Consider the following 17,459-nt stretch of genomic DNA (forward strand, 5'->3'; position numbering starts at 1 on the left):
GCCACTGGTTTGAACATGTGTCAAAAAACAGTCTCGAAGGGCTGGAGGTATAGCTCAGTGGTGGAGCACTTGCCTAGAATGTGCAAGGCCTTGGGTTAAATCCCTAGTATGACAACAAGGAAAAAAAAAAAAAAGGAGCCAGAAAGAGAGAAAGAGAGAGCAACAAATCCCATAAACATTGAAGAAAACTGAGTGGGAAAAATAAGCCCATTCCATCTTCCACTCTCAGGGCCCAGACTTCCTCTACCTTATATTTTAGGATCTTTTCATGTTGGAAGAAAAAATGTAAACATTATTTCCAACAGTTAATTTTGCTGAAAAAAAATTGAGGAAAGCAAATTTGATTTTTTTTGTATTAAGCTAGAATAGAATAGAATGAAATATTCTCAATGCATTTTAGACATTAAGAAATGAGGACCTGAAGAACTTTCTGACTTGTGCTGGCTTTTGTTTTATGTGTCTAGAGTTCCTTGGGGTGCGCCTTCACTGTATCTCAGGATTAGAGGGACACTTGGAGGAAGGTGATGAACCCAGAGCTTTAGCCATTTAAATCCTGTAGAGACAGAAGCTGTGCTAAGGAGGCCAGGACTCACCATTGGACTGGTCTTCCCCATAGTTCTTATGGGACGGTGCATACAGGAACATCAAAGCAAAGACATAGAGGTTCCACATTCCATAGATGCCTGTGAAAAAGGCACTGCTCACTTGGACTGTGACACCGCCCCATTTCCAATGGCCTTCAGTCACCTGTGGAAAAGGAAAATGACATTCTCTTGGAACAAAGGAAAAAAAAAATCACACCAATCCAGAAACCAATCAACACAAAAACCAGGACTCTTTCACATATGGAAAAAGTCAAATGCCATGTAAATCCCCCTGTTTCAATGTGAATCATACCAGTGAAAACTGAGGGCTTACTATGCATCAGGCACAATGTCAGTGGTTTTTTTCCCTTGGCGTCATGTTAGCATCACCTGGGGAGTGTCCCTTCCTGCCAACAGCCATCTATTGTAATCTCTTAGTTAAAGAGCCTGTGTCTGAGCCTAACCCCTATCCACAATCATAATTCCTTCTCTGTAGACTTCCAGCTAGATGTAAACTCCCTGTAGGCACGTACCAACTCTGGTTTGCTTGCTGCCTATCCTCAGTGCCCAAAGTACCACAGGTGTGCCATGAACACAGGTCAATCCACATCCAGGCCATACCACTCACTAATAAGACAAGAGAGAGACGAAAGTTCTAAGCTTTAGTTTCCTTAAGTGTAAAATAAAAACCTGAAAGGTCATGGGGGAGAATTAAGTAAAAATACTTCTAGAAACTGCCTGGCAGACAATAAGCAATGTCTTATTTATGTATAAAATGTCACTCTAGGTAAGTCACCCACAAAGGTAATTATGAGGCCTTCATATGCTTTGCAATTCTGCAAGAGATGTTTTGAAGCTGCTTTTGTCTGTGTTAATGACTTGGTAATTGTTTTAAGAGTGGCCTGAAGACATATGGATTACACTAGGAACTATCAACAGAGCCATTGAGCTGAGTGACTAATAATTTGTACCAGCTCTTAAGATCACTGAAATGATTTTGACTGCTTCTCCTTGCTACAGGACTTGTAAATGGGAATCAAAGAAAGTACTGGATAAATGTTGCTGTGATAGTTCAATGAGCTTGAGTTATAAAAACCTTCTCTAGAAGTCACTTGTAAACTGTAAGATGGTGAGCTGGATCTAAATGTTAATGACTTGAACAAACAGGTTGATCTCACCTCCTATTTATGATACAATGAGCAGGCTTTCTGCAATGCTGTCTATGTTCCCTGTGACCCACTGGGGCTGTCGGCCTGGTGAAGTGTTAAGCACAGGCTTTACCTTTTAAAGACCTGGAGTGTCAGGGAACCAAGAAACAGCTCTGGTTTGCTTGCTGGTTTACCCAACTATAGACTTTAGTTTGGCCTTCATGATACATAACATAAATGTTCATTTTTATGACCCATAAACAAACCAATTCAATGAGGTCTTCTTTATTTTGGAAAATAATTCACTATATATAAAATATTCAGGAGTAGTTTTAGACAAAGAGGGATTTTATCACCATTTCTGATTTTAGGTCATATATCAGCATTCAAATTACTTAAGACCTCTTAGAAAGATCTCCGAATGTCACTCCTCTTACATTTAAGTCCAAAATATCCTAATTTACTAAAACCTATAGTACTTAGATCATCATATGATGATTTTTAATGCTTATAATGAAAGAGGAAAGGAAGCTTTAAGATATTTCCTGGAAATACATGGACACACTGTGCTAGCAGAGAGAACTCCCCTTCACAGGGTTAAGGAGAGGCCAGGCGGAAGGAGCTATAAGCAAGATGGGATATGGTTGTTTTCCTACTCTGTTAGAACAGTGAGCCCATCTGCAAGAGGAAGGGCCTGTAAGAGAGCCTACATCCTGTGTTACGAGTTGGGAACACCCAGTACTGACAACTTTAATGGAATTAATTCCTGCTAGGATCAGCATGACTGACCCCATCTTTGGAAGCACCAACTTGCATGCCTCATACTCAGTGATGCTCAACCGATGTTTGCTAAATGAATAGGGGTAGAAGTACAGGGATGTGCTAGGACACCAGGGCAACCACATGGAAGCAGAAAGTGGAGGTAGAAACAGCCACTCAAGAATCTCCTGACCAAAAAGTAAAAAGAAAATATTACAGTCTACAGTAAATCGCAATAATTGCATTTCAGTGTGAGAGGAGATGAAGAGGGGTAACAAGTGTGAATTAATTTAAGTTATCACTCTCGGTCATACTCCTTTATTATCACTTAAAACAAGTGGTTAACACAGATAGAGCAAAGGTGATTCTTTAAATGCTTATGTATTAAATATATTAAATGTTCATGCCATCCCAGGCACTATATCAAGCATGTTAACACAGAAGTATCCTTGAGTCTGAATGCAACTCTGTGAAATGGGTAGGAAATGTTTCTACTCAACACAGGGGTAAACTATGGTACAGAGAGGTGTAGGTAGTATCCTACTCAAGACTGCCGAGTTACAGATCATGGGTCTGACTCCAGAATAAGGTGGTCTTAACCATCATGTGATACAAGGATAAGAATACTCTTGTAAATGGGGTCAGTCTCTGAAGGCATCCACTACTGTGTAAGGCCAAGTTTCTTTTGGAAATTCACTTTGCTGTTCTTTGTGTGTGTGTGTGTGTGTGTGTGTGTGTGTGTGTGTGTGTGTACGCGTGGGTGTGGGTGTGTGCATGTGTGTGTGTGTATCCTCATGCACACATGCACACACACACACTCACATAGGTTTGTAGATTCAAATTTGTATAGTAGCATATATCACTATATTCTAGATCAGTAATGTATATGATAAACTGGATATATATATATACAAAATATCATTTTACCTTAGAACCACAGAATGGATGCTCATACTATGAGGGCACATAGGAGCTTACTTAGTCTGAGGAGACAGCAGATTCATGTCCCCATCTCATGTTTCCTCTAGGACATGTACATTGTTTAGGATGCAGTTGGAGATTCACCAATCTGCTGAGTTTGTAATCTGTAAATACATTATTTCTGGCCATGGAAAAAGGCTGAACTGAAAAAATGAACTGTCGAGATAGTGCACCTCCACTGCTTAGAGACTGGAATGTGTTTTCCTCTTCTTCTGTTTTCTCTGAGTTACTCATGCCTGAGACATATTGGGCTCTGAGCACGTTCCCATCGGTATGAACCACAATTAGCAGCCATACCAGGGCAAGTTTTGTAGACCCAAATATTACTAATATTCTTCTCCCTTTTAGAGAGAAAAATCAGCTAGCCCAAATTATTATTATTATTATTAATTACATCCCCTTCTGTATAAGTCTTATTTCTAAAAGTTCCTGTTTTTCCTGATTTTACATCTCAACAATTTACTTTTGTGTGAAACCACCCAATTATATCCCTGGAGCCAAGTGAAGGTCAAATCCTTTACACCCAGTAGTCTTGACAACCAACATTCCACTTAACAAGATTTCCAAATCCCAGACACTGGCTCTCTTACCGGAAACGTCTCCTCTCTAAGTCACAGAATGAAGTGATCACACATACACACAAAAGAGATGGAGACAGGCTCTCTGGGAGTTTGCCGCATGTGGCCTGACCTGAATGTCAGGCACCTGGGGGTCCCCTCAGTGAAGGCCAGTGACCCTCTCCCCTGCATTGCACTTCTGTTCCCTACTGCCACCACCTCTGAATGGAACGCCTCTTTTTTTTTTTTTTTTTTCTAGAGGGAAGGGGCCAAAAGACCAGACTGCGATGTACCATCTCTTGGTTGCTATGACTGAGGCCATTAAAATGGCAGGCATTAAAAGACTGCACCTCAGTCCCCAGCTACAAAGCCTCAAGGTCACCGCATTCCACAGCTTCCCGTGGGTCTTTCATTCCCAGCCTCAGAGCTTCAATATCCTGGCGAGATCCCCTTGCATTATATTTCAGGGGGCTTAAATGCAAGCTCTCCCAGCAAGCCTGAGAGTATAATGGGGGTTTTAAAACATTCCTTTTACCTAGGGCTGGGATCCATTTCAAAAAGTTACCCAATAGGTTTTCTTTCAGGTGAGCTCATTGCTCTGACATTCCAAAATGACATTAGAAAATAAATCCTCTGATGACTATATTAATACAGTACCTGGGACACCGAGAGTTATGCTGGAAAACGTCTTAGATGTCTATAAATAAACCTTAAAAAAAAAAAAACCCAGCAGGAGGAATGTGAGGAGCTAATGGAATTCAAAAGACCTCATTGCTACCCCCTCAGAGTTGAAATCCACTCCGGGCCAACTATCGCAGTAGATATAAAAAGCCTGCCACAGGCTGGAGCCGGATACTGGGGCAATGGAATATTAATCTTTTTCTCCACAGAAAAGCCACAAAGTATGCTCCTTGGAAGATGGCCTCCGCTGCTTTAAAAAGTACACTAATTAAACATGTACAAGGTTAAAGTCTGGCAACATGCAAACAATTTAAGGATTAGTTCCCTCTTCACTTCAGGTAGAAGGAACTCTGCAGAGACAACGGTGAGATGTGGGGGTAGGGAGATGGACTCCAGGTTTCTAAAGTGGCAGGAGCATGCATCAGGACTGAAGTGCCCTTCCTTTCTGCCTTCCTGGGAGCAGAGAGTAGAAAGTGCCCTTCATTCCTTAGACCACTGAACTGGCAATTCTTCTTCCCCTCTCTCAGCCTGGTGGTCCTGGCCGGTTGTCACAGCCCACACTGAGGGACTAGAGGAAACAGAAACCGTTTGATCACATGAGGGAACTGGCCAAAGGAGGACTCAGGCCTCAGACACTCTGACTTGACTATGGGTGTTTGAGTTAGTTGAATAAAAAAACTCATTCAGACTTGGAAATAGTTTTACTGCATTCAGAGTGGAGAGCAAAATTTCCAAATTTTTATACACAAACACTTGGATACAAACATAGCACATTGCTGCAGGTCAAAGCAGATGGGGTGAATGGAACATAGGAGGACATACAGGTTATTTTATTTTTGGTAGCAGAGATTGAACCCTGAGTCATATTACCAGTGCTTTTTATTTTTATTTTTTAATTTTAAGACAGGATCTCACTAAGTTGCTTAGGGCCTCACTAAGTTGCTGAGGCTGATTTTGAACTTGTGATCCTCCTGCCTCACCTCCCAAGCTGCTGGGATCATAGTGCATCACTGGTTCTTAGCTTATTGTTTTATTTTAAACCACATGTACTTTAGTCTTTAGCAGAGCCAGCAACACTAACATCTCCCAGCAGTCATAGCCAACAGGATGCTGAGGCTCCTAATGTGGGGTTTCCTTGGATGGAATTCAAGGGGCCCAAGAACTGTGTTAAGAAAAAATTCCCAGCTGCATGGGGTGGTGCACACCTGTAATCCCAGTGGCTTGGGAGGCTGAGGCAGGAGGATCATGAGTTCAATTCCAGCCTCAGCAACTGTGAGGTGCTAAGCAACTCAGTGAGACCCTGTGTCTAAATAAAATACAAAATAGGGCTGAGGATGTGGCCCAGTTGTCGCAGTCTGGCTGGGCACAAATCACGAGCCACTCAAGCAGGAACAAACTTTATTTCTGAACTCCACCAGCACACTCCCCGGGAACTCTCCGGAATGCCACCCACGCGGCTCCTCCAGGAACACACCACACACCAACCGGAACTCCTACCACCGGAACTTCACCAACCAACGCGCACTCTTCAGGAATCCCCACAATCCCCACGAGAGCTCAACGGGAACTCAACGGGAACTCTGCGAGAACTCAAAAGCCATCATCTTAATGGCTCCCTGGCGTCACCTCTCAACCACTACTTCTGGCAAAAATGCCATGCGTCATCCCGACTCGGCTGTGGCCCTCAACACCCAGTGGTTGAATGTCCCTGAGTTTGATCCCTGGTACCTGCCCCCCAACCCCCCAAAATTCTCTATTTTCATCAGTCTGTCAATGAAAGCATTTCCTTCAATTACAAATGTAGTCAACAAACCCATATGGCATTAGTACTACCTATGAATCATCAATAGAAATCATGATATTGTCACATTATTTAGACTTTTTGAAGATACAGATCTGTAATATGCATAATCATAGGATATAAATATTTTGGATTTCAAAGGGAATGTATATTTATTTGAAATTTCCTTTGAAATCCAATTTTCTCTTTAAACTCATTTAGAAGCATTCTGAGAGACTCGTAGCCTTCACCAGGTTGCTATGGGAGTCCATTTGGAGTTCCTGTACTAGAAGAAACTTGATAGCAGAATGGAGTCAGTCTCATTCCTGTCCCACCAAATTTCTTTCTGTTGCCCCAACATAGGAATGACACGGCACTAGCAAAAGAATCAGAAGGACCAAGTTGTGCTCCCTGACTTGCATGTACTTCGGCAAGTCAGCCTTCCTGCCATTCACTGGCGGGCAGCTATTCATGCTTACTTAGGATGTGCCAGGGGCTCTGCTAATCACTTGGCAATGTTACTTCCTGTGATCCTTACAGCAACCTTCTGTGGGTGGTACTATTGTTTAATAAGATAAATTAAACCCCTGAACTGTTAAGGAACCCACCTACATTTCCACCCAGCTGGAAAATAGAATAAATGGGAAATGTCTCTAAAGCTCTTTGACTTCATATTCTGGAAAAAGTGGGATAATAGTTAGTACCCTAATTACCTCAAAGAGTTTTTCTGAAACTCAAATAAATATAATTTCAACTTAAACAGTACTTTCCACCTTCCAAGGCAAGTCACCACCAATATTCTAAAGTTACCATCATTATTGAAATTTTCAAGGATGCAAAATTTTGTGTTTGGAAAATAACCAGTGAAAAGATAGGGTTCTAGCAAGGGGACTTTTGAATAACATTTCACGTAGAAGTGGCTCTATAATTACGGAATGGCTGACAGATTATATAAGGATCTATGTTAATGCTACATAAGGATGCAATCAAATTAATACTTGCTTGTTAGTGTTGTGCTGCGGGGCTTGAAAAGTTTATTCTCCTAAATAAATGAAACATGGGCCCTTCAATCTGGTGCAGGCATTCAATTTACTTAGCATCTTTTAGCTCCTGCAAGGTCATACTAAAGGGATCATTCAGTTCATATGGCTAGGGGATGGATAACAAATCCCAGACTAGAGAGGTCCAAATAAACAAGGCTTGATCAGCTGGTCAGAATGATAGACTCTGCTTCTTTCTTCAGCAGCTCTAGAACTTTCTATGCAGTGTAGAGATATCTCTCCAAGGACACTCTCCTGGAACATCTCAGGGTCCACTTACCTGACTAACAATGAAGAAGATAACAGTCATGGCAGCACAGGCCAAAGTGATGAGCATGAGGAACTTGAACCTAAAAATTAGCCCCTGTTAGAAAAAAGAGTAAGAGAGGTTTACTATCTCATCAATCCTTTTCTCAATATATAAATCCAAGAAAATCTTTTTTATTGATACTGGGGATTGAATCCGGGGCACTCAACCATTGAGCCACATTCCCAGCCCTTTTTATATTTTGAGACAGGGTCTTGCTAAGTTGCTTAGGGCCTCACTAAGTTGCTGAGGCTGGCTTTGAACTCGTGATTCCCCCTGCCTCAGCTTCCTGAAGCACTGGGATTAAAGGCATGTACCACCACACCCACCTAAGAAAATCTATTTTTAAAAACTCTGTAAAGCTGGCCACAGTGGTACACACTGGTAATCCTAGTGACTTGGGAAGCTGAGGCAGGAGGATTGTAAATTCAAGACCTTCCCATATAACTTAGGGAAGGCCTGTTACAAAATAAAAATTAAAAAGGGTCAGGGATATAGCTCAGTGGTATAGCACCTCCAAGTTCAATCCCTAGTGAAGAAAGAAAGAAAGAAAGAAAGAAAGAAAGAAAGAGAGAGAGAGAGAGAGAGAGAGAAAGAAAGAAAGAAAGAAAGAAAGAAAGAAAGAAAGAAAGAAAGAAAGAAAGAAAGAAAGAAAGAAAGAAGGAAAGAAAGAAAGAACACGGTAAATCAAATCCCTAACAACAACAGTAAAATAATTTCACATATTAATATTTCTCATGCAGAGGTGAATGTGGCTGAGAAATTTCTTGGGCCAAACACTTCCTATGTTCTTATCTTTCATGAGACAGTGATACCAGAGCCTGGGAAGTTATATTCACAGCACGTCATGAGGCTGCTAATTTCCCTGCTAAGCTGGTTATGCTTCTCTGTAAGGGTTCAAAGTTACCAAGTTCAAGTTTTCTGTGGCTGTAATAAAATTCTGCTCCAGTGAACAAAAAGAAATATGCATATTAATCAACATGAAGTGGATTTGGTTGAATTTCCTCACATGTCACTACAACTCTGGAGACAGGCAAAGCCTCAGACAGTACCCATGGTTTCCTGAGAGCAGGATTTGGGGGAACTTGTGTTTCAGGAAGAGAGATACCTATTAATCAAGGGCTCTTAGGTGCAGATCCACTACACAAGTAAGCCTAGGGATTCTGTGGTTTCTGTGCCTCCTTCACAGAGGCATTAGTCCTGTATCTCCAGCCACTTAGGCATGAACCCACAGTGTCCTTGAAAAATCAAGAAGGCCTACATTAGACATTTGAGGATGTTAAGCATTTCTCTCAAATGAGAAATATAATCTATAAACAGATTATTGAACTCTTTCTGAGCATCTGCTGGATATTTTAGGGGAATGTGGATTCTGAGAGTCTAGGAAGCAGATCACTTGGGCTGAACCTATTTTAAGTTTAATTCTGGGCAAGGGAAAGTCTCACTCCAAGCCAAATCCCCATTTAATGACAGCTCACTTTCCCATCTAGTGTGCACCTGCATTCCATCCAAAGTTGAAGAACCTGTCAAACAAGTGTACACCTTATTGAGGAAGGAACATATTCATACCATGAATACCTTCAAGATCTAGATAGCTGGTCAGGTGTCTCTCATAGTACATTTACCTCAGAGCAACATTTGCCTTGAGCTCCTACATGAGAATCTCAGTGTGTACTGCAGAGTGAAGCCTTTCACCCTCCAGGGCTGTGTATTTATGCATCAAACAGAGATGATATTGAGTAGAGAAAAGAGTACCAGGTCCTGAAGAAGCCAAGAGAGAGCCGCTCACCTCATAGTGTAGCCGCCGGACCTTGCTCATGGCTGGCAGACTGGACTGCTTCCCACTGATGTTCCGGAACACCTGAAATACCATGAAGCACAGAAACAGGAAGTAGAGGCAGAGGCAGATCCCGGCCACAATGATGAAGGCCATCTGATGGTGTCCAGTAAAGGAAATAGTAGGTTCCTCACACTCAGGGGGCACAAACACTGCCCCCTGGTCTGTGGGTGATCCTCGTTTTATTTCTGGGAATTTAGGATATTTTAAGGGGGATAAAAATATTAAAATCTGGCATTCTAATGAGTGATGCCGAGGTTTTCTGACACAACAGCTTCAGAGAGGGGAGTGTTCAGATAGCTTTCTAAGCCAAGTCAGAAGAGAAGGTGTGCCCTGTTTATTAAAAATGTAGAATCTAATCTAGACCTACTGAATCAGAACGTGCCTTTCAACCAGTTCTCCAGGAAATACTAATGCATCATGATTTGGAAAAACCCTAATAGAGTGGTATTAGTTACTTCACACTAATCAGGTGAAAAGACATTTCATATGTCTGTACAAGGTCAAATGAAGATGCCCAGGTCTCACACTAGTTGTACGATAGACTCAGACTTCCCAGCTAGGAAACCAAGTGTGAGCATGTTTGGAACCCACTGGGCTGTCCTTGCGCTTCTAAGAGTGAGACTGAGATGTCCTACAACAGAGGGGAGGGAACAATAAGGGCAGGTACAGCAGCAACATCTGCCAGGGCCCCGGGAGTGGGACTGAAGTTCTGAGGTCAAACCAGAGGAGTAGTACAGTTCACAATCTTCTGTCACCACAGAAAATCTTCTCAAATGGGATGAAACTGAAGGATAGGTGGTGAAGGCTGGGAACAGGGGCAATATACTTTGAGACCCATTGGAGAGATTGAGACCTGCCATTAGAGCCAACCTGAGGACCACCAAGGCCTGGGGCAGCATGAGCTGGCTTGGAAGATGGGCGACCTGACTCCAGCTCCTCTCTACTGCACGCTCAAGCTGCCAATAGGTTTCAACAATTTGACAAGCATGAACTCAGCATTCATAGTTCACGAAATGGGACGCTTAATGCAGATTCTTCTTTCCTATGACCGTAAGACCTGGAATAAAGGGGATGAGGTTATTTGCTATAAGACTCGAATTCTTATTTACTTCCCTAAACTTTCATCTTATCAAAATAAAAAGGTTACACTAGAGGACATTATAACTATTCTACACATCATGCAGATAACATTTTTTGGTGACAAGGATGGTGGTGGAAGAGTAGAGCTCAACTCTCCCATCCCTAAGGTAATGATACTACCAATTCAGTTTGTTCACAAAATCCTTGTGACACTAAAAGGCCCCCGGAGTAGAACTGAAGTCCTCAGGTCAAACCAGAGGTGTAGCACAGTTCACAATCTGTACAGTTGCCAGACAAAGCACATTAATGGGAACGTGGCAAAATATTACCCATCAATAAAGGGTACAATCCCAGCCTTTCTCCCCATTCCAGAGGAGAATCTTTTTTTTTTTCCTTTCAGAGCACTAAACATATTATTATTCAGGAGATAAAATATTTAAATCCAGCATCCTTAAAGGGATAAGCTAAGACTGTCACTTCTGGCTTCACGAAGATGACTCAGACAGTTTAAGTGAACCAACCAGAAGCCTCAGCACTCTTCTGGAACTAATCACCTTAGCCTTATCTCCACTCCGTCTCAGAAATGAAGAGCAGCAGCGTGGTGTGCCAGCACACCAAGGTCACTGTCAGAAGCCTTGCACACAAGCGACTTCAGAAACTAGCTCTCCCACAGGGGCCCAGAGATGAACCTCTGTGGCTCCAGGGAAAAGCGAGTCACGCTTCAGTCTGCAGTAAACAGTGAATAATAGATAATTTAGACAGGCTGCAGTAAGACCTGCCGCTCTGATCCCTTTGCCATGGGGACAGGCACAACCTTCTCCCTTGGCCTGCTCTCGCCGGGCTTGAAAGCAAGCGGTAATTCTTCTCATTATTTGCCTTAATTGTGCTGTTATCATTGGTCTGGGGATCAAAGCTCTGGCCAAGCACATATGCAGAGCATCAACTGAGCCTTGGAAAATGATCTTGGGGACCAGGAGGCTGTGGGAAGAAATAAAACCCTGAGCCCATCAAGGAAGGATACAGCCAGCTCTGTTCCAACATCTGTAGTCCAGATACTGTAGAAGGGATTCGTGAGTTGTACTCCTCTACAAAACAAAAACAAAAAACGAGGTGGAAAGGCAAGACAATTAATACAAAGGCAAGGTGGAACTCTTTTTAGTTTTGCAGCTGGAAGGGTAGGAGCTGAATTCAGATTTAGAAACCTCATAGAGAGCTTAAAGTGAAACAGTCTAGCGGAATATAATCAGCGCAAACATTTTGTAACTCTAAACCTGTGACTTAGTCCCAGTGCTTTGTTTGGTGGGGGGATACTAGGGATTTGGTAACACCCAGGGGCACTTAAATACTGAGCCACATTCTTAGCCCTTTTAGACAGGGTCTTGCTGAGTTGCTTAGGCCCTTGCTAAGTTGCTGAAGCTGGCTTTGAACTCATGAGCCTCCTGCCTCAGTCTCCTGGGCTGCTGCAATGACAGACGTGTGCCACCAAATCTGGCTCTAGTCTCAGTCTTTCTCTGGGGATGTGAATATGTACAATGCTTTCACCCCAGAGGCTCCTCACCACCCTTCTCCCTTTCAAACACTCCTCCTAAAGATGGAGGTGTTCACAGGGATGCACAGTCAACTGAGTCCCACAGGTACCTACTCACCTCTCACACATGTCAAATATGAAGAGGCAGAAAGAGCCAACGGCGATTGGTCCAACTTGCTTCCAATACCCTGCAATGTGATTCCGCTCATGCTGATCCTGAGGGAAAGCAAATTAAGAAAGGAGATGAAGACTGGAGGAGAGCAAAGCCATTCTACAGGTGAGCCAGTCTTTCAGGACAGTCTTGCTGACCACCTGTTGTGCCATCCAGAGCCTCACTAGGGCTTAGGCATTGGAGAATCAAAACCTGTGTTCTGCAGGGCCTTGCTTCTGTTGGGGAGGCTGGCACAGGGTCAGACATTACGCAGCCCAGCCAGGAGGGCTCTGGTGATAATAAGAAAGAACATGTGCTCTGGGAGCACAGAGAAAGGCCTCGGGCCCTGGCAAGGGGAAACTTCTGTGGTCCAACAAAAGGACTCTTGGAATTAAATTCCTCTGTGACTAAAAACCTGTGTTATGAAGGAGGAGCACTCCCTGGAGGACAAAAGAAAAACATAAAGGCATCAAATTGGTTGAGGGAAGAGATCTCTTATGGTTAGAAAACTAGACATATTTTTTTCTCTGTCTTCATTAACACCAAGCATGAGTTCTCTTGACAGATACACCAAGACACTCAAAGAAAGAAAATGGGGGAGGGGGATGATGAATGAGAAAAATAGAGAAAGGCGAGACATATCTCCGTCTGCACGCTGGGACACAGAGGGGGCATCTACCCCAGAGCAGCTCATTCTAGAGTGCACCCAGCACTGCCCCCCAGGGTGAGCTCTTGTGTGGAGTCTGGCCAGGACAATGATCTCCCTCTCTTCTCACACTGCTCTCCCAAAGGGCAGCATGCTTCAGAGGGTTGATTTTTATGATCAAAACATAATGGAACCTCAAAGTCTCTCCTGTACAGGGACAGCTGGGTACTGACTCGTGGGGGCGGGTCCAACTGGCATATGTATGCCTTAGCCACAAGGTAAGGAAAGCACCATTCCTATTTTTATTCATGGTACCTCAATCCCTCTTGAAATATGATTTGACGTCTGTGCAAGGAGGTCAGTATTGCTGGGTAACAGGGGTCACTAGGTCACCTGGACCAACTGCCAGCTGGAGAAAGTCAGGCCCACATTCTTTAGTGGTTAATCTGTTCCTGGGGACAGGACAAGCACAGCTGAGACCAGAGGATGAGAAACAATACTAATCTTAGAATCTGCATGTCTTCTTCTCCTAAGGTACTTCTCCTAAGATACTCCTATTATCCCATTTAATTCTTACAGAAACCTAGGCAGTAGTAGGACTTGAAATCCCATTTTATAGAAGGGGAACCTGAGATTCCATGACTTGCCAAGGCCACTCGCCAGTCACAAGGTGAAGCAGGAATGTGACCCACAGGGTGGACTCTACAGCTCCCACCTGCAACCGCTACCTTATTCTGTCACAGTGGACCAGAGGCTGGGAGGTGGCTGCCAGCTCAGGATCCCACAAAGCCACCATGGCACAGATGTCTGTCCCTTCCTGGGGCAGGGGGCGGGAGTCACTCTTACCATCATGTGCTCGCCACAGAAGATGATCCAGAAGGAGAGAAGCATGGCGTAGAAGATGCCCTGTCGGATGTCACCAAACAAGAGCATCCAGGTCCAGTCAAACCCAATGGAAAACCACTCCACTGGGATATTGATGAAGGTCATGGAAATCCCCAGGGCAAAGATGACTCTGATGGCAAGAGAGTGTCGGAAAAGCCAGGTTATTCATGGAGGAGGCCAATTTTAAAAAATCTGAAGCTAGTTTTGAGAAGATTTTATATAAAAGTAACTAAAATGCTGCTTATTGGGATGGAAGCCATAGGATGGGTTTCCCAACTCCTCATCCCCAGTCTCCACACTGGATGCAAATGTCCTAAGTGGCACTCTGAGAGTCCAAAGGGCCACCCCAGCCTCTCTAGCTAACGGAACCTATCCCCGAACACCCACACTTATTTTACTACCCACCAGGTTAAGAGTCTCCTATAACTTGTTTTACCCCTTTGTGTTCTTGAGTGGGCCTCATCGACTAACTCCTCTTACCTATTTGGGATACCATTTACCCTGATCATTAAGAACACGCAGGATTGTGATCTCCTCGGCAATAATGGATTATGTAGCATATCTGTTTCAATAATAAATGACCCCAGACACATAGGAGACCTAAATTATTTGGGCTGTTTGGTTAGACTTAATTTTGCCTTTCCCCATCACTCTATTATCTTCCATTTCCCTATTAAAATGTCATCCTTATGTCACTGATTTATTCACACTTTATTCATACCCACGAAATATCTACATGGTTATTATGGACTGGGCATGGTGTTAGGGCTGCTGATACATTGAATAAGAATCTTTTATTTTTTTTTTTTAAACTCATGGAGATGCATTCAGAGGTGGAGCCAGAAAAAGAGGCGACTGAAACTGAGTATGGTAAGCAACATGGTAGCAGTCAAAACTGCTGCCAGGACTTGTCTCCGGCAGAGACCAACATTGGGTCAACAGTGAGGGAGGTGGAGGTGAGGCCGGGGGCAGAAGCTGGGTGGAGAAACAGAGGCCTGGAGGAGCTGAAGTATCCGAGGATCTCCAGATAGCCCATCTCAGTCAATAACTAGACACCGAGATCAGAGAAATAAAGAAGGATGAGCTCATGAAGCTACTTACACACCTCATTAGAGATTTGGAAATTTATCTTGAAGAGGCCAGGAACTCAACCAAAAGTTTCAACAACAGAGTGACATGATTCATTAGTTCAATACAATCTTATTAACCTCCTACGTTCCAGTCTTTACTCTGGGAACTGAGAATATAGTAGTGAGAAAAATTAGCAAGGATCCAGCTCTCACGATACTTGCATTCAGATGGGGTGAAGCAGGGAATATAGGAAGAAGAATGTAAGTAAATGGCAAATGTGCATTATGAAGAAAAATAAAACTAGATAACAGAACAGAAAGTGATGAAGGTGAGATTTTATATAAGGGAGACAAGAGAAAGCCTCTAAGATGAGAAACATCAGAGCAGGGCATGTGGAAAGAAGGAATTGAGCCACAAAAATACCTGGGGAAGGGTATTTCATTCAGATAAAGGGAACAGTAAGTGCAAAGGCCCTGGGGTGAGATCAAGCCAGGCATATTTGAGCACCATCAAGAGGACTAGAAAAAATAGGTGGTAAGATTAGAGGTGGTGAGAGTCCAGAACTTTAAGGAGTTTATAATAAGGGCAAAGGAGATGAAAAGCCAGCGGAGAGCTTTGAGAAGAGGAGTGATATGATCTGATTAACACTTAAAAGGGAGCCCTGAGGTTGCTGTGTGAATAGATTATAGGGAGGAAAAGGTTGGAAGCCAGGAGAGCAGTCGAGAATGAGTTTTCCAATATCCAGATGTGAAGTCATGGCAGGTTAGTCCGATTTCAATGGTGGTAGACGACATGGTGAGGTTTCCCAGTGGGCTGATATGGAATGTGAAAAAAATAAAAGAGAATAGAGGGTGATTCCTCCCATTTTGCTTGAGGGACTGAAAGAATTGAGTTGCCATTTACTAAAATGGGAAGAGTCGTGTTTGAAATAGGAGGAAATCAAATGTTGTTCTTCCATACATGTGACATCTTCAATGTAAGTGAAGATGGCTAAATCGATACCTGGGATATTTAGGTCTACCTTCAAGAGAGTCTGAGGTTGAAGACATAAATGAAGAGTCCGAGGGTCGATGAATTTTAAGACCATGAGATTAAATGGGGAAGAAGCTAGTGAAGGGAAGAGTCCAAGAGTTTGGAAAGATGGGAGGAAATAGTAATGGAGACCAGGTGACAGCTGACAAAGCACAGCAGCTAAGAGAAGGGTGGAGGAGGCTGGGTGAAGGGAGTGATCCATCATGTCAAATGCTGGTGATCAGTCAAGGACAGTGAGGATTGAAAAATGACATTTGGATTTTTAAATTTTTTTTTTGGATTAAACTCAGGAGCACTTAATCACTGAGCCACAAACCATGACCTTTTTTTAAAAAAAAAACATAGTTTATTTAGAGACAGGGTCTCACTGAGTTGCTTAGGATCTCACTAAATTCCTGAGGCTGACTTTGAACTCAAGATCCCCCTGCCTCAGCCTCCCCGAGCTGCTGGGATGACAGGCATGCACCACGGCACGCGGCATGACCTTTGGATTTGTAATATGGGGGTCACTAATGATCCAAAGAAAAGCAGTTTGCATGAAGTGGTGGGAACAAATCCAGACTGAAATGGGCTCATTCCAGAAAAGTAGAAGCAATATATGGACAAGAAAGTTGAGGATTCCTGATTTAGAGAGGAGCCAAAAAATGGTCTGGTGGCTTCAGAGGAAAGTGGGGAAAGATAGAGTTTTGTCAAAGAATGGGAGATGGCAGAGCATGTTTTTATATTAATGGAAATGGAAGAGAGAAAGGAATACATCTGCAAGAGGATCACACTACTGTGGAGGACAGGGGTTCGGCGTAGGAGCCTAGCAGCTCCTCCACATGAAAGAGAGAGGTATCTGATTCTGGTCACAGGAATGAAGAGCAAAGACAGAAATGTGAGAAAGGTAGAGCCCTTAGGATTTAATACTTTGCATTTGCAACGTGAAAGAGCAAATGGAGCCCAGGATGACTAATGTTCAAATCACTCTCCCCACAGCAGCTGCCTGACCCGGACCCCAGTGAGAACTGCAGCCTGGAAATCTCGGGAAGCCAGTGTTCCTTAAAAGTGTTCAGCTCTTACTTTTCCAGAAGCACTGGGGGTCTGGACATCATGGTGATCCTCCTCCAATACCACACCATGATGATGAAGATGCTGGGCGTCAGGAAGGTCTTCATGGCGAACCACACCTTGGTGAAGCCTCCATTTTGGTGGATTCCCTAGACAAGACCGATTTTAAAGGTGAATACATCTTAGTTCTCTCTCTCTCTCTCTCTCTCTCTCTCTGTCTCTCTCTCTCTCTCTCTCTCTCTCTCTCTCTCTCTCTCTTTTACCATCAAATACATTTTGGGGACAGATGAGTGGAAAGTTTTTCTGCTGAACTTTCAAGATCAAAAGTATTCATATTCA

General features: G+C 43.2%; 1 protein-coding gene and 1 long non-coding RNA gene across 3 annotated transcripts in view; both read right to left on the reverse strand.

Annotated features, from left to right (window-relative positions):
• Wls (Wnt ligand secretion mediator) overlaps positions 1-17,459 on the reverse strand; it is a 101,712-nt gene that overhangs the window by 16,542 nt on the left and 67,711 nt on the right. Inside the window, exons 5-11 of one of the 2 annotated variants that reach the window (XM_005332358.3) lie at positions 17,133-17,269; positions 13,929-14,097; positions 12,404-12,501; positions 11,779-11,842; positions 9,627-9,770; positions 7,811-7,894; positions 594-747 (exon numbers count right to left, since the gene is read on the reverse strand). In XM_005332358.3, the coding sequence (XP_005332415.1) occupies positions 594-747; positions 7,811-7,894; positions 9,627-9,770; positions 11,779-11,842; positions 12,404-12,501; positions 13,929-14,097; positions 17,133-17,269 (850 nt within the window). Of the gene's footprint in view, positions 1-593; positions 748-5,392; positions 6,867-7,810; positions 7,895-9,626; positions 9,771-11,778; positions 11,843-12,403; positions 12,502-13,928; positions 14,098-17,132; positions 17,270-17,459 lie in introns of those variants that run through there. The other variant, XM_078026487.1, reaches the window with a different exon arrangement.
• Positions 10,099-11,772, reverse strand: LOC144368085 (uncharacterized). Its single transcript, XR_013427858.1, has 2 exons — positions 11,312-11,772; positions 10,099-10,734 (listed from the first exon to the last, which is right to left on the reverse strand). It is a non-coding gene; the product is annotated as an uncharacterized LOC144368085 (long non-coding RNA).

Source organism: Ictidomys tridecemlineatus, chromosome 11 (genome assembly GCF_052094955.1).
Source record: "Ictidomys tridecemlineatus isolate mIctTri1 chromosome 11, mIctTri1.hap1, whole genome shotgun sequence".
Taxonomy (NCBI): domain Eukaryota; kingdom Metazoa; phylum Chordata; class Mammalia; order Rodentia; family Sciuridae; genus Ictidomys; species Ictidomys tridecemlineatus.